A 12861-nucleotide genomic window follows, 5' to 3' on the forward strand; every position below is an offset into this window, starting at 1 on the left:
ACTGCATCATTAGAGATGATGCAATCTCCCTTCTCAGCTGGGGCAAAAATAAAGAACTGTATGTGATTAGTTATCTAGCATCTACTTTGCCAGCAGAGGAAGACAAGGGCCCAAAAGCATAAACACTGAAAGAATTTGAAACTCAAGGGTTCAAAATCAATTATCATTGCAATCGTGCAATTAATTGCAAGATACATGCCGCTCTCCAGTAAGCTATCCTCACCAGAACCCGCAAGTCCTACCCACTTGAGGTGATTAATTTACAAAAGAATAACTCGTTCATTGCCCATAACCTAAATAGTCGCTGCTACGGGGACTCTGGTCTTTATTTGGCTCCCACTCCCCACGCTGCTCAATGACCTTAGTAACCATATCCTGTTACAACATGTGTAAATGACATAAATTTCTGCAACCAATTAGGTAATTAACACAACAGCAGCAAGAAACAAACTTATTATTTCAAAAGCGCAAACCTGAATTGTCCATGGGATTGCCAGCAGGCACCGGTTCAGGCTCCTTGATCTCTACGACTACACAATCGGACATCAAGAAAGTTTTTGCTACCGATGATGCATGCTCTAGGCAGCATCTAACCACCTGCAAGAAATTTATGAATGTTGGCGCTACTGCGACGGGATAACTAATGCTGCTTCCAATAATGAATCAAGTATCGTAGAAAATTATAACTAGAAATAGAAACCTAAGCTGCTTTATAATTTCAAGACCCTTTTTTATGATCAACTACATGCAACACTAAAGGACGGAAAAAGAAGATATCACTGTCCTTAGAAAACACTACTAGCTGCTTCTCCAATGTCGCGGATTGACTCACCTTTGTTGGATCAATTATCCCAGCAGCCATTAGATCTTCATAGTTTCCAGTTGCAGCATTGTATCCATATTTCGGATTGTCACTGGAGAGGACCTGTAAGAAGGAATATTGGCTTTAGTTGCAAACCATATGAAACCATAAGAAACTATAATAAATCAGTAATTTCAAAATTTCTTACCTTCTCGCTCACCACACTTCCATTAACACCAGCGTTCTTGGCAATTAATTTGAGCGGGTAGCTGAGAGCCCTCTTCACAATATCTGCCCCCACCTGCAATCAAGCATAAATGGTCAAGTCAAAAGCACCATTTCAAACGGCCAAAAGGAAAACCTTGCAAATCTTATTTTGTATGTAAGCACCATTCCATGTTATCAAATATTTACCTTTTCTTCATCATTTTCAAGGCTGTCTTTAATGGAATCCACCTTTGATGCCAGTCTCAGGAGGGTGCATCCACCACCAACCACAATACCTTCCTCCACAGCTGCCTGAAAACCACCAAGATAGCAACAATTAAACACCGGCACAACCTACTCTGAATAAAATAAAATAGATGGCAGTGGCAATACAACAGATACCTTTGTCGCATTAAGAGCATCTTCTACTCTCAATTTCTTTTCTTTAAGCTCTGTTTCAGTTTGTGCCCCAACCTAAAAATTTGGTGAAAACAAAAATCGTAAGACATTACTACTATGGTTTCATGCATTGCTTTTGGAAAAGGAAACTGAAAGCGTACCTGTATGACTGCAACACCACCGGACAACTTTGCAATTCTCTCATTGAGTTTTTCCCTCTCATAGTCTTGCTCAGCAGCCTGAATAATCGTTATCATTCATTAACAATCAAACTCATAGTAGTAAAATAAGGCTGTACACCGTCACTGAGAGAGCTGGCAAAGCAGGCAGGGAATCGCATACCTCAATGAGATTTTTTATTTGTGCAACTCTCTTGTTCACTGCTTCTTGGGTGCTTCCATCACCCACAATGGTAGTAGTGTCCTTGGTAAGTACCACTTTGGAAGCATGGCCTAGAACCTCCTTACCAGCTTTGTCTAAGGCAAGCCCTACCTCATCTCTTATAACAGTTCCTAAGAATCAGTTGAAGAAGAAGATAAGGATACAGGTGAAGGTGTGGGGTAATGAAGACAATAAATACAATAGTAGCAAAAGAAATAAAAGGAGAAACAGAGAGAAAAGTTACTAAAAGATTGTTCATTATTTGGGCTAACCTCCAGTTAAAATAGCAATGTCATCAAGGTACTGACTCTTCCTCTCTCCAAAACCAGGAGCTTTGAGAGCAGCAATCTTCAAAGTACCCCTAAGTTTATTCACAACAAGAGTTGCCAAAGCTTCTTGCTCAATGTCTTCAGCAATAATCAGAATTGGGTAACCAGCCCTGATTGCTTCTTCCAGAATGTTAACCAGATCCCTTGCATTTGTTATTTTCTTATCAACAAGAAGCAACTGCAGCCAAGATAAACACAAATTAATTTAAAAATGATGGGTGGAGTGGGGGGAGAGAAAGCCCCAGGTAAGCATTTAAGTATAACACACCTTGCAGTTCTCATATTCAACTGCCATTTTTTCACTGTCCGTGACAAAATAAGGCGATATATAACCACGATCAAATTGCATTCCCTCAACAACATATAGGCTGTTCTCAGCACTTTTGCCTTCTTCAAGAGTTACCACACCCTTACGACCCACTTTACTCATGGCTTCAGCAATCATGTTGCCTACTTCATAGTTGTTCCCAGCACTAACAGCTGCTACATCTGCAAGCTCGCTGTCTTCAACCTGCAACAGCATACTGCAGTTAATTCCACCTAATTTTAACGCACAAGAGGATATCACAATGGGAATATGAAATTACCAATGAAGATTCTTCACACATTTTTACATTACCTCTTTTGAAATTGACTTAAGTTCATTCACTAGACCCTTTGTGGTCTTCTCAATACCCCTAGTAATCAGAACAGGATTTGCACCAGCAGCTACAACCTGAATATTGAACCAAACCATCAATATGAACATCATGCAACATCTATGTCTTTCATGTCTTCGTACAGAAGAGAACACAAGTCATTCATGCACAAACCTTGACACCTTCAGCAATAAGACCTTGAGCAAGAACAACAGATGTTGTGGTCCCATCTCCAGCCAGATCGTTAGTCTTGGCAGCTGCCTGTCTCACCAACTTAGCACCAATATTCTCAACTGGATCCTCCAATTCAACCTAAAAGATTCAGAAGAAGCATTCTGTCAATAAATATTCACCCATAGATAGCAAGAGAAAGAAAAATAAACATAGAATACGATAACTATCAGTAGTAACGATGTCAATATATGGAAGAATTGAAAGGCCATAACCTATCAGCTGAACGACACAAAGCAGCAACTATATCTGTATTCAGACTAATCTCCATATTAAAATTCAATCGGGATAACTAACATTTGCTTCAAGCTGTAAAGGCAAGGAAGCAATGCCAGAATCAAGAAATATCATACCTCTTTAGCAACAGTCACACCATCATTAACGATTTTGGGAGAGCCATACTTGCTCTCAAGAACAACGTTTCGGCCTTTAGGTCCAAGGGTAACCCCAACTAGATCTGCAAGTTTGTTTACACCAGTCTGCAGCAAGGTAACAAAAGCTTACAAGAAGTAACCAAAAATAAAAGAGCATAAACCATAGGCCAGAGCCTCAGCAATATCATAGTCCAAAAACTCACTTGTAATTTCTTAATTGCTGATCCATCCGTGTTGAAATGCAACTCCTTGGCCATGGCAGAAACCTTAGGTGTACATGGCCTACGTAAAACTGCATTCTTCCTCCTACCAAATGAGCTTCCGGAAATGGAGGCAAAAGATGATAGCCTGTTTGAAGAAAAGGCAAGTTTCTTATCCATCACACAGCCATTAGCTGCAGCCAAGGATCCAACGGAGGATATAGCAGTAAAGGTGGACGCCATTTACTATCTGATGGCCTGACGACAACCATTTAAAAATTCAGCTATCAGAAGAGGATATCAGTTGTAAAAACCCAATAATAACAAACCTTGGTTAAAATAGATAATGATGTTGATGATTAAGAAACAGTGATATACTAGTTTAGGCCAAGAAATGTAATTTATTTTCAGTAATTTTAGCTCTGATTTTGTTGTGATTATGAAGTGGTAATGAGGCACAATTGAAGATGATTCAATAGACCGACTGTCAAGTAGACTCTCATATTAGTCTAATACCAACTGACTAGTTATCCACTCAGAAATAAATGAAGCTCAAGATCTCTGAATTAAATTATCTGCTGCACATACATCAATTCTCTTATATAAGATTACAAAAGTTCAAAGTGTCACATAATTACAGATGGATAAGGTTACGTTGAGCTGGGAAGAAAAGAAAGCCAACAACATCAACTCATTTCAATCATCCATTAACAAGACCAGCAAATCAAACCAATTTCTCACAGAATTCCATGAGGTAAGAGCGTGAAAACAAAAATAGATATACATAAACCAACATAAGAGATGTAAAGCAACAAGCTTCAAATTCACACAACCATGCAACCAGAACACATACAACATACAACCACAAGTATATTGCAGTAAACAAAATGTGCGCTTCATGGTTTGAAGGAGGCTGACCAAGAAATGAGAGACAGCAGAGGTGGCGGTAGGCGGGGGGGATATTAGGGTTTTAGAATGGAAGACTGGATACGAGGCGTAGGCTTATCCTTACTATGAAATTGCAGTCTCTACGGTTTTTGATATAAAATTGCTGGAGTTGGTCTTGAAGGTTCTACTCCATCTGGACCGTTCATCAAATTGTTTTGTCTTTTATTGGAACTCTCTAGAACCTTTCATATCGTTTTTTATTGGAGTGAAAAATGGAAATTCTCAATTTATCATTTTGACGGGGTAAATAGCTAATAACTACACGTTGTTTAAGCTTTTTATTAATTCAAATTTCATAGAACTCCATAATATATTTTAAAAAATGAAAAATATTAAAATTAATTATTAATTAAATAATAGTAAAAAAATGCATTTTGCAATTTTAATTAGATCTAATCTAAAACTGAAATAAAAAAAAATTGATTGAAATTGTACTTAAATTGTATTAGAATTGGTAAATCCATCTTAGGTTAGTTTCGAGCGAAAATTGATTTTTTTTTTTTTAATTTGAAAAGTGAAAAACTATTATAAGAGTATTAAAATTTAATCAAAAGCAAATTAAATTCAAACGAAAATAAAATCAAATTCAGAATTAGATATCATTCTTTTCGGTCTCAATTTCTCTAATTTTGACTTTTTTTTTTCAAAAAATAAAAGCCTGTGAAATCGGTTCCAATTTGAAACCAAAATCGAACCGCGGGTGATATTCTATAACCCATTAGGAGAGTGACCGAAGCATGCGGTCAGGTATTGGATTGGGCCTCAGGTGTGACCCAATGCATAAATTTCTTTCATACGTTTCACTGACAAAGTCCATATCATAACAATCAAGCTCGGCACGTAATCATTAAATAAATTAATTAAATTATAAGATTTAAATAATGTAAAAACAAAAATAACAATTCTGTGGTGATTTAGTAAATAAAGTACACATTCATTCACTCCTGATTAAATTTATTTTTCATCAAAAAACTCTTTTTTACCTGTTTAAGTTCTTTTTAATTTGTCAGATTTATTCTTCATGCTTTTAAAAAAACTAGTGAAAGATTAATAACAATTTAGATCATAACGATACTAAAAGTTTAAATTATAAAATTAAGTTTCGGAGATTATGATGAGATATTATATCAATCAACCGATAAAAAGTAGCATTTAAAAATAAATCAATTATATTAATGTAATTTAAATAATAAAAATTGGTCAATTTCATTCAAACGGTAAACTGCGCTACAAGAAATCCTTCAAACAAAATCCGATAGGTTTACAAATTTCAAAAGGTACCCAACTTTTCAATCTCTTTTTTACATTTTTTTAATTCTTTTAGAATCTACCTGAGAGAGTTTAATTCCAATCTGATCCAATTCATATGCATGTAGAGTATTATTGTGAAGTTGGGGGTTGATTTCCAGAAACTTGGGTTAACAGATTGTATTGGTTAGCAGAAGAAGACGAAGAAGAAGAAGAAGAAGAAGAAGAGGAATGAGAATGAACCCCATCATACACTATTCTCACATTATCTGGCTTATCCTCACTCCACTCTGCTCTCTTCTTCGCATTGCAGTTTTGCTTTCTGCACTTGAAATAGCTCCTGAAACATTCAACCAAATTTTCCATTATATATTAAAACTCATACTGGTTTTATTATTTGAAAAAAGATTCAAAAGGTGTATATACCTGAATTTTGAAATATTTTTTATGAACTTTTGGCCATATTTCCTCCACTCGTACCCATCTTCTGGTAACACTAATCTATGGCTTTCCCCTTCCACAGCCTGTTCTTCTCTATTTTCCTCCTCAGTTTCCCTTATTTAAACGTAAATAGAATCAGTAGGCTTTTGCATAATTAATTGCTAACTACAACATAAATTACTGCAATATTTCCATTCTGAATATATATGGCCCAGAAAAATGAAATAAATCATATATACGAATTAATTGAATAATGAATAAAAATTAAAATATTATAATTATTTATGGTTGGGAAGAAAATGGATAATAATGTAAAGGATTTAGGACGAGGATGAGAATTTATAAGAGGCAGCTTTCAGCATATTATATATATATATATATATATATATATATATATATAAGAATAAGAAAAAAATTATATATATTTTTGGCCTTAATAGGTTAGATCTATTACATATATTTCATTTAAGTATGGGAATTAGGAAGAAAAAAAACCCATAAAAATATTATTTAGTTGTTTATAGATCAGATCTATACATAGAAAAGGAGAACAGACTTACACCCTTTACATGTAAATATAGATCACACTTGCATTTGAAGGAAGATAAAGCTCTTCTCATCTGACCCAAAAGGTTAAAAAATAACTTTTAAAAAAAAAACCCAGAAAAGATACAGAAGAACATCATCATGCAGTGAAATTTTCAGAATCCATTTGGGTTCCCAGAATTTTGTAGAATATATATATTAGAAGATGCAGACCATTTCCTCTTATGCAGATGGAGGTTTGGTTTATGAGAAGAAAATGGAAGGAAATTAAGCAGAGAAAAAGAGAAAAACTAACATACATGGAGGCCTCTGTAGCAGCTGGAGAAACTTCACTCATAGCCAAAAGGAAATCAAAGAGACTAAAGAAAAAGCAACCTGCTTGGGGAAAAAAGGAATAGTATTATAAATATTTTTCTCAGCCTCCATCACGGGATTGGACAGTTTTCCATGGTAAATTACAAATTAAATATCGTACCAAAAAATATAAAGACAGATACGTGAAGAAAATATTTTTACGTGTTATTATTTTCTCGAGATAAGTCGCGAGTCTTGAGCATTTCGTCAAATAGCTTAGCATCTCCTCAGTCATGGGCTTTCTCACACATGTCCTGCTTTCATTGGGATGTTATATGGAAATTGTTTAACTGATAACTTATAAACAATTTAATATTTAAAAATATTTTTTAAAAAATAATTCATAACTGATATTTTTACAAGTTTTATTTTATTTATACTATATTACTAATTTAAAAAATATTATTAATTATAAATGCTTTCATCTTTTAAATTAAAATTATATTAATAAACTAATAAATTATTTAAAATTACATGACATAATGAAAATATTATAATGAATAATTAAACTATTCATGTATATTCATAAAGAATAAATATTTTTAAAATTATATTTTTTTCAACTCAAGCATTACCTGTTTTAGTTACTATACATATTATATTAAATTAATACTATTTTATTAACAATGAATTAATATGTATATAATTATTTTTAATATTTGATGATCTGAGATCAAATAGAATAGGGTTTTACAAGGGTTTTGTATTACTGAATAAGGCCTTAGCTTTCTGAGGAGGGGACTCCTCTTTTATACATTGTCTTGCTCGCTGGTGACGTGTAAAGGTCTCTTCAGGATTGGACCACGCGTCTCTGCCATGCAGATTCGGAGGTACTAGGGTATCAGCTGCCTGCTCCATGCGTAACGGCTTCTGATTCTCCTCGTGCGTACGTTCGAGCGGATCTGCCAGGCTGCCTAGTGAATATTTTTCTGGATCCTGGGCTGGGCCGGGAGTTGGGCCGGACGCTAAGCCTGAGTGAAGAGGATGGGTCGAGCCCGGCCTTGAGGGTTGGATGAGCCAGGCTTGTTATGTACATCAGGTGTGTGGGCCTCTACGTCATGGGCTTTGGGCTGTGGTCAAGCCCCTGGCCAGGGAAGAAGGAATCCAGCGGTCATCAATTGCCCCTTCACCTTCTCGGCGGTTATTGCTCCAACTGCCGAGGGGGTGAATACCAAGAACTTTTATGATCGCGTCTGTTCGGGTTCAGGTGCCTTAATAACATCCTTTCATCTTTCAGTCGTTGCGCAGTTTCTGAATTCTATTTGCTCTTTTCTCTTTCTGTCTTTTTTCTATTCTTCTTGTCCTCTGCCGCCTTTACTTTTTTTGTCATCATTATCTGGACATCTCCTTTCTTTCCTTTCCCGTGAATATCTTTTAAGAATCTGACATCGCTGGCTTAGAGTCTAGTGTAGCTCTGCCTCGTGCTAAGTCCTCAGGCTCCGAGTATATATCAGTGCCAGCTTTTCTTCATTCTTGAGCCTTCTGTTGAAATGAGAAATTCTTGTTTTATCTGTGGCAGGTCTATTCGACGCCTTCTTCAAACAGATTGCCTTGTGCCCCAGAGGTTTGCTTTGATTTTGCTCTTATCATCTTAAGGGAGAACTGTTTCTGACTTGTCTCTGTTTTGAAACTTTTTGCAGTTCCTGAAATAAAAATGGGTCAGTTCAAAATTCTTGAAAATTTGATGTTACCTCTAAGGCGTCTGGAGGGTGCATTGAAGATCCTTCTGGTATGGCAGTCGAAGGGTGGGACCATTCGGCAAGCTGCTGAAACTGCTTTACCCAGGTCGTCTGGCCGGCCTCCTCCTCTGCTTGTTGTCCGGGCTCCAAAGAAGTTCTGGGCTATTGAGGGGTTCGCTCTAACTTCACCTTTTTCCACAGAGAAAAAGGGAATTTCCTCGATGCCCCTGTTGTCCTCTTTTCATATAAATGGGAGTGGCGCCGGCGCTCAGCTTGTTTTTCTTTTTGGTGTGAAGTACCAGTATTATTATTCCCTTTGGTGTGAAGTACCAGTATTACGTGGGACTGAGATCTGCTGCACTCAGTCAAGTCTCCAGCGATTTCTTCGAATGTGTACTTCGCGATCTCTTCGGGGCCATAGCCCGAAGACTTATGTTTTTCATGTGTGGTGCACGGCCGGCATACAATATCTGAGCTTGTTCGAATGTACCGTGCATCACATTCGGGTAACCGAACGTTTGCCCAGGGGGACAGTGAGAAATGCTTATGGGAATCAACTTGTTCAGTTCCCCTATAATAGCGGGACAGATCTTGGCCTTTTCTGAAAAACTCACATTCCGAGCTGCGAGAAGTCCTCCAAACTGAAGATTAGAATAGTAGGGTAGGTGATAATCGTAGATGATGAAGTATCTGGATATGTAAATCCTTTAAGGGTGGTCTTCCATTCTGTAATGTAGGCCTGTGTAACGTGCTGTAATGTACTTTTCTTTTAATGAAGTTCTTGTTCCGCTCTCATACTCAAGCTGTTCTTCCTTTATCATGTGTGAAATACTTTAGATTGCTCGCCTTATAATTTTAACCAATTGAGCTCTGTCCTGCTTTTTTCCGAGCTGATCTAACCATATCTGCGAGCTCTGATGAGTTGAACTCCGGATCCACTTAGCCAACTGGGCTTTCAAGTTTCCGAACTGGACTGCCTGACCGACCTATGAGCTCGGTCTTTACTTTGATGAATTGAGCTTTGAGTCTCCTTCATCCGGCCGGGCTCTCAGGTCATGTTGTTCGAGCTGGACTAACCGACCTGAGAGTTCTGTCTTTGCTTAGTGAAATGGGCTCTGAGTTTCCTTTAGCTGGCCGAGCTCTCAAGTCGTGTTGTCTGAGCTGGACTAATCCGACCTCTGAGCTCGGCTTCTGATGAGTTGAACTCTAAGCTCTCAGCTCAGTATGGATCTGAGGTACTCTTGTCGTCTCTTTCCGATCTCGTAACCCTTGTTTTAACAACAAGTCAAATCTTATATATATTCTACGTGATGAGTAGGTCTAACCTTTATCATGCTTTCATCTGCTTGCATCTTTGAGTTTTTCCTTCTATTTCCTTGATACTTACCACGGATGTGGTGAAGTGAATCTTGTGGGTTAAGTTGTCTTGGCTGGAAATCAGGTCCGAACAAGTTGGGCTTGCCTGGGCTTTTAAGTGATGGGCTATCATTGTGGACCTGGCCCTTGATAGATGTAGACAAGCCCAGCGATCATCCTTTTGCCCCTTTACCTTCTCTCCGGTTATTACTTAGCCGTTGAGAGGGTAAACTTCGAGAGTAATTAATGATCGCGCCGCTCCAAGACAAAACTGTTCAGATCAACGTTCCGTCTCATCATTGCCTTTCATTTCGAATTCTTTCTGTCTTCCGAAGAAATTAGCTCTCTTCTGCTCTCTGTCTTCCTGCGACTCCTTCTGCGTGTTTTCACCTTATCGTGTTCTCAGGTACGCTTCCTTGTTCTTCCATGGCAAGTTCAAAGCTTCCTGATGTTTTTGACCTTGAGTCGCATATTACACCTTCCAACATAACTAAGCATATTTTCCGGAGGCTCTTAGATACTCCACTGTATCTTATTCGAGCGCCTCTTCCCAATGAGAGGATAGTTCTTCCTTACCCTCCCCCTCCTGGTTTGATCGATCCCCAAGAGAATCGCCGTATAGTGTTCTTTCTAAAGCAAAGGGAATTCGGTCTGCCATTTCCTTTTTTCCCTTTCTTTACTGAGGTCTTCGAATACTTCGGGGTAACTCCTCGGATGTTATCCCCAAACTCTATTTTGTTCATGTCTTGTTTTGAGTGTATCTGTCTGGGTTGGGGTTTTACACCCACGGCCTGTCTGTTTGGCACCTTTTTCCGCCTGGTTAGGGCGAAGCAAAACTTCTATTACTTTTCCCCCCGTAATGGGTTATCTCTTCTCACGGGTTATAAGGATTCTATAAAGGGCTGGGTAGAGAATTTCCTTGTGGCGGAGCTGAAATTAGGGTCCTGCCGATCATGGGAAGTAGATCTAACGTGGGGAGAGATTTTACCGGGCTGTAACGATTTGCCCCAATTGAGTTTTATTGAGCAGGTGGGGCTGCTTCGACTGACTTCCGTTGAGAGGAAGTATGACGTCGAAAAGTGTATGTTTGCTTCCAACCTTAGGGATATCCGTGACACGGGTATAGTGCTTTGTCCAGTTATTCTGTTTCTTCTTTGCGCGTAATATCAGAAAATATGCTGACTCTTTGTAACTTCTTGTTTTTTGCAGCTTCTGAGGTGAAAATGGATGGCATCAATTTCCCCAAGAACTTTAACCTGTCTCGGGAGAATATGCATGCAATTTTTGACGCCTTTGGGGATGGGCGTTCGGTAACTGAGATTGCTGCGGAGCTGGCTCAAACTGCTTCCTTCAAGAAGGTCAGCCGACCTCCCGTCAAAGCTTCTTCTCGAGCTTCCAAGCCGAGCTCTCACAGTACCAAGTCAGCTCGGCCATCTAGCCGCGGGGGGTCGAGCTCAACTTTGTCGCTTGCTGAAGGGTCTAGATCTGCCCCAGCCTCCTCAGAGGTCGTGAGGGAAACTTCCCTAGCTATTGTGGAGCAGACCCAAGTTTCTGAACAAGTGGAGCGGGGTGCTGCCCATTCTACTGAGGGGGTGTCAGGGGGAAAGTCTGAGTCCCCTGCTGAAGACAAGGAGACCTCTGGGATAGGGATGGAGATCATCGTCCTAGAGGGTCAAAGCCCAGAGGTTTCTGCTGAAGGTGCCTCTGCCCCTGTGAGGACTGAGCCTGAGGGATCTGAGAGCGTCCCATCGAAGACCGGGGGCAAGCGTCCAACCCCTTCTGGAACGTCTACCCCATCTCCTGCTCGGAAGAAGTCCAGGACTGCTGCGGGTCCTTCCCCACCTCTTCCTCCCATTGGGAAGGGGAAGAGTGTGTCTGTTGTTCCTTCGTCGTCCCCCACTGACAACATTCTGGACCTGTCAGGCATTTCCTCTGAGTCTCCGGCCTCTGCTGTAGCCGCACTTCTCCGGGAGCGGATGTTCGGCGGGATAACAGAGGCTTCGGATCCTCGTCTTCTGGCCCTGACTAGTCACTTGGCCAGTTCTACCAAGGAGCAGGTGTCCTTCCAATCTCGCTCTCGTGAGGAGCTCGGATCCACGATTAGAGAAATGCTTCTAATGGTAAGTTATTTTTTCACTTCTCTTTGAGTTTGCTTTGTTTCTTTTCTTGACGATTGTTCGTCCGTATTAGGTGTCGGGCCTATTTATGGAGGTGGATGCCCGTGACCTCTCTCTCCGGGAGTCCGTGGACCGCCGGATCGAGGAAGCACGTCGCGATGAAAACCTGGTTGCCACCAGCGACGCGAGGGGCCACCTGGCAGCGGCCCGGGAGCAGATCCAGTCTCTCCAAGTGGAGTTGCATTCTGCGCTGGAGGCCTCTAAAAGAGCTGAGGACAGAGCGGCTGAGGCGGCAGAACATAGCAAATCCCTGGAATCAGAGCTGTCTCGTACTCGCAGGGTTCTCCAGGAGTCCGATGAGAGGGCAGCTGAGGTAGAAGCTCGTTGTGTAGAGGTTGTAAAGCAGCTGTCCTCTATGACAGCGGCCCTTCAGGAGAGGGATGAGGCTGTAAGCCAAAAAGCTGAGGTCCAGCGTCAATATGAGGCCTTAAAGGCCGATTTTGAAGGGCTTCAAGCTCATCTGAATGAGGCGAGGGCTCAGAGGGAAAGTGCCCTAGCCCGGGTGGAGGTCCTTGAGCAGGAATTGGGCACAAGTTCTGAACGTATCAAAG

At 40.0% G+C, this 12861-nt stretch overlaps 2 protein-coding genes across 3 annotated transcripts; both read right to left on the reverse strand.

Moving 5' to 3' along the window:
* Positions 1-134: 134 nt before the first annotated feature.
* Positions 135-4634, reverse strand: LOC110601812 (ruBisCO large subunit-binding protein subunit beta, chloroplastic). Its single transcript, XM_021739140.2, has 15 exons — positions 4480-4634; positions 3565-3819; positions 3341-3466; positions 2931-3068; positions 2738-2833; positions 2387-2629; positions 2062-2296; positions 1751-1920; positions 1570-1647; positions 1412-1483; positions 1217-1321; positions 1011-1103; positions 833-925; positions 474-597; positions 135-375 (listed from the first exon to the last, which is right to left on the reverse strand). Exons 2-15 carry the CDS (start codon positions 3802-3804, stop codon positions 362-364), a joined length of 1827 nt encoding a protein of 608 aa, XP_021594832.1. The 5' UTR covers positions 3805-3819; positions 4480-4634; the 3' UTR covers positions 135-361.
* Positions 4635-5696: 1062 nt separating this feature from the next.
* Positions 5697-7267, reverse strand: LOC110602724 (probable WRKY transcription factor 50). 2 transcript variants are annotated; one of them, XR_006348699.1, is made up of 3 exons: positions 7044-7267; positions 6184-6818; positions 5697-6097 (listed from the first exon to the last, which is right to left on the reverse strand). XR_006348699.1 is itself a non-coding variant. In XM_021740318.2 (3 exons), the coding sequence occupies exons 1-3, from the start codon at positions 7079-7081 to the stop codon at positions 5890-5892; spliced, it is 375 nt and encodes a 124-aa protein (XP_021596010.1). In that variant the 5' UTR covers positions 7082-7200; the 3' UTR covers positions 5697-5889. The 2 variants fall into 2 exon arrangements, 1 of the variants encoding a protein (XP_021596010.1); XM_021740318.2 differs by having other exon boundaries at positions 6184-6312; positions 7044-7200.
* Between the last annotated feature and the right edge of the window lie 5594 nt (positions 7268-12861).

The sequence above is a fragment of the Manihot esculenta genome, chromosome 15 (assembly GCF_001659605.2).
Source record: "Manihot esculenta cultivar AM560-2 chromosome 15, M.esculenta_v8, whole genome shotgun sequence".
Classification (NCBI taxonomy): domain Eukaryota; kingdom Viridiplantae; phylum Streptophyta; class Magnoliopsida; order Malpighiales; family Euphorbiaceae; genus Manihot; species Manihot esculenta.

What these genes read in the sequence shown, in the direction of transcription:
- LOC110602724 (XM_021740318.2), bottom strand. Translation starts at nt 7,081, where the DNA reads ATGAGTGAAGTTTCTCCAGCTGCTACAGAGGCCTCCAT. An exon ending in GCTGCTACAGAGGCCTCCAT is followed by an intron (nt 6,313 to 7,043) that starts GTATGTTAGTTT and finishes CGTTTAAATAAG; the next exon opens with GGAAACTGAGGAGGAAAATA. An exon ending in AAAAATATTTCAAAATTCAG is followed by an intron (nt 6,098 to 6,183) that starts GTATATACACCT and finishes TGAATGTTTCAG; the next exon opens with GAGCTATTTCAAGTGCAGAA.
- LOC110601812 (XM_021739140.2), bottom strand. Translation starts at nt 3,804, where the DNA reads ATGGCGTCCACCTTTACTGCTATATCCTCCGTTGGATCCTTGGCTGCA. An exon ending in TTGAATATGAGAACTGCAAG is followed by an intron (nt 2,297 to 2,386) that starts GTGTGTTATACT and finishes TCTTGGCTGCAG; the next exon opens with TTGCTTCTTGTTGATAAGAA. An exon ending in GGATAATTGATCCAACAAAG is followed by an intron (nt 598 to 832) that starts GTGAGTCAATCC and finishes AATTTCTTGCAG; the next exon opens with GTGGTTAGATGCTGCCTAGA.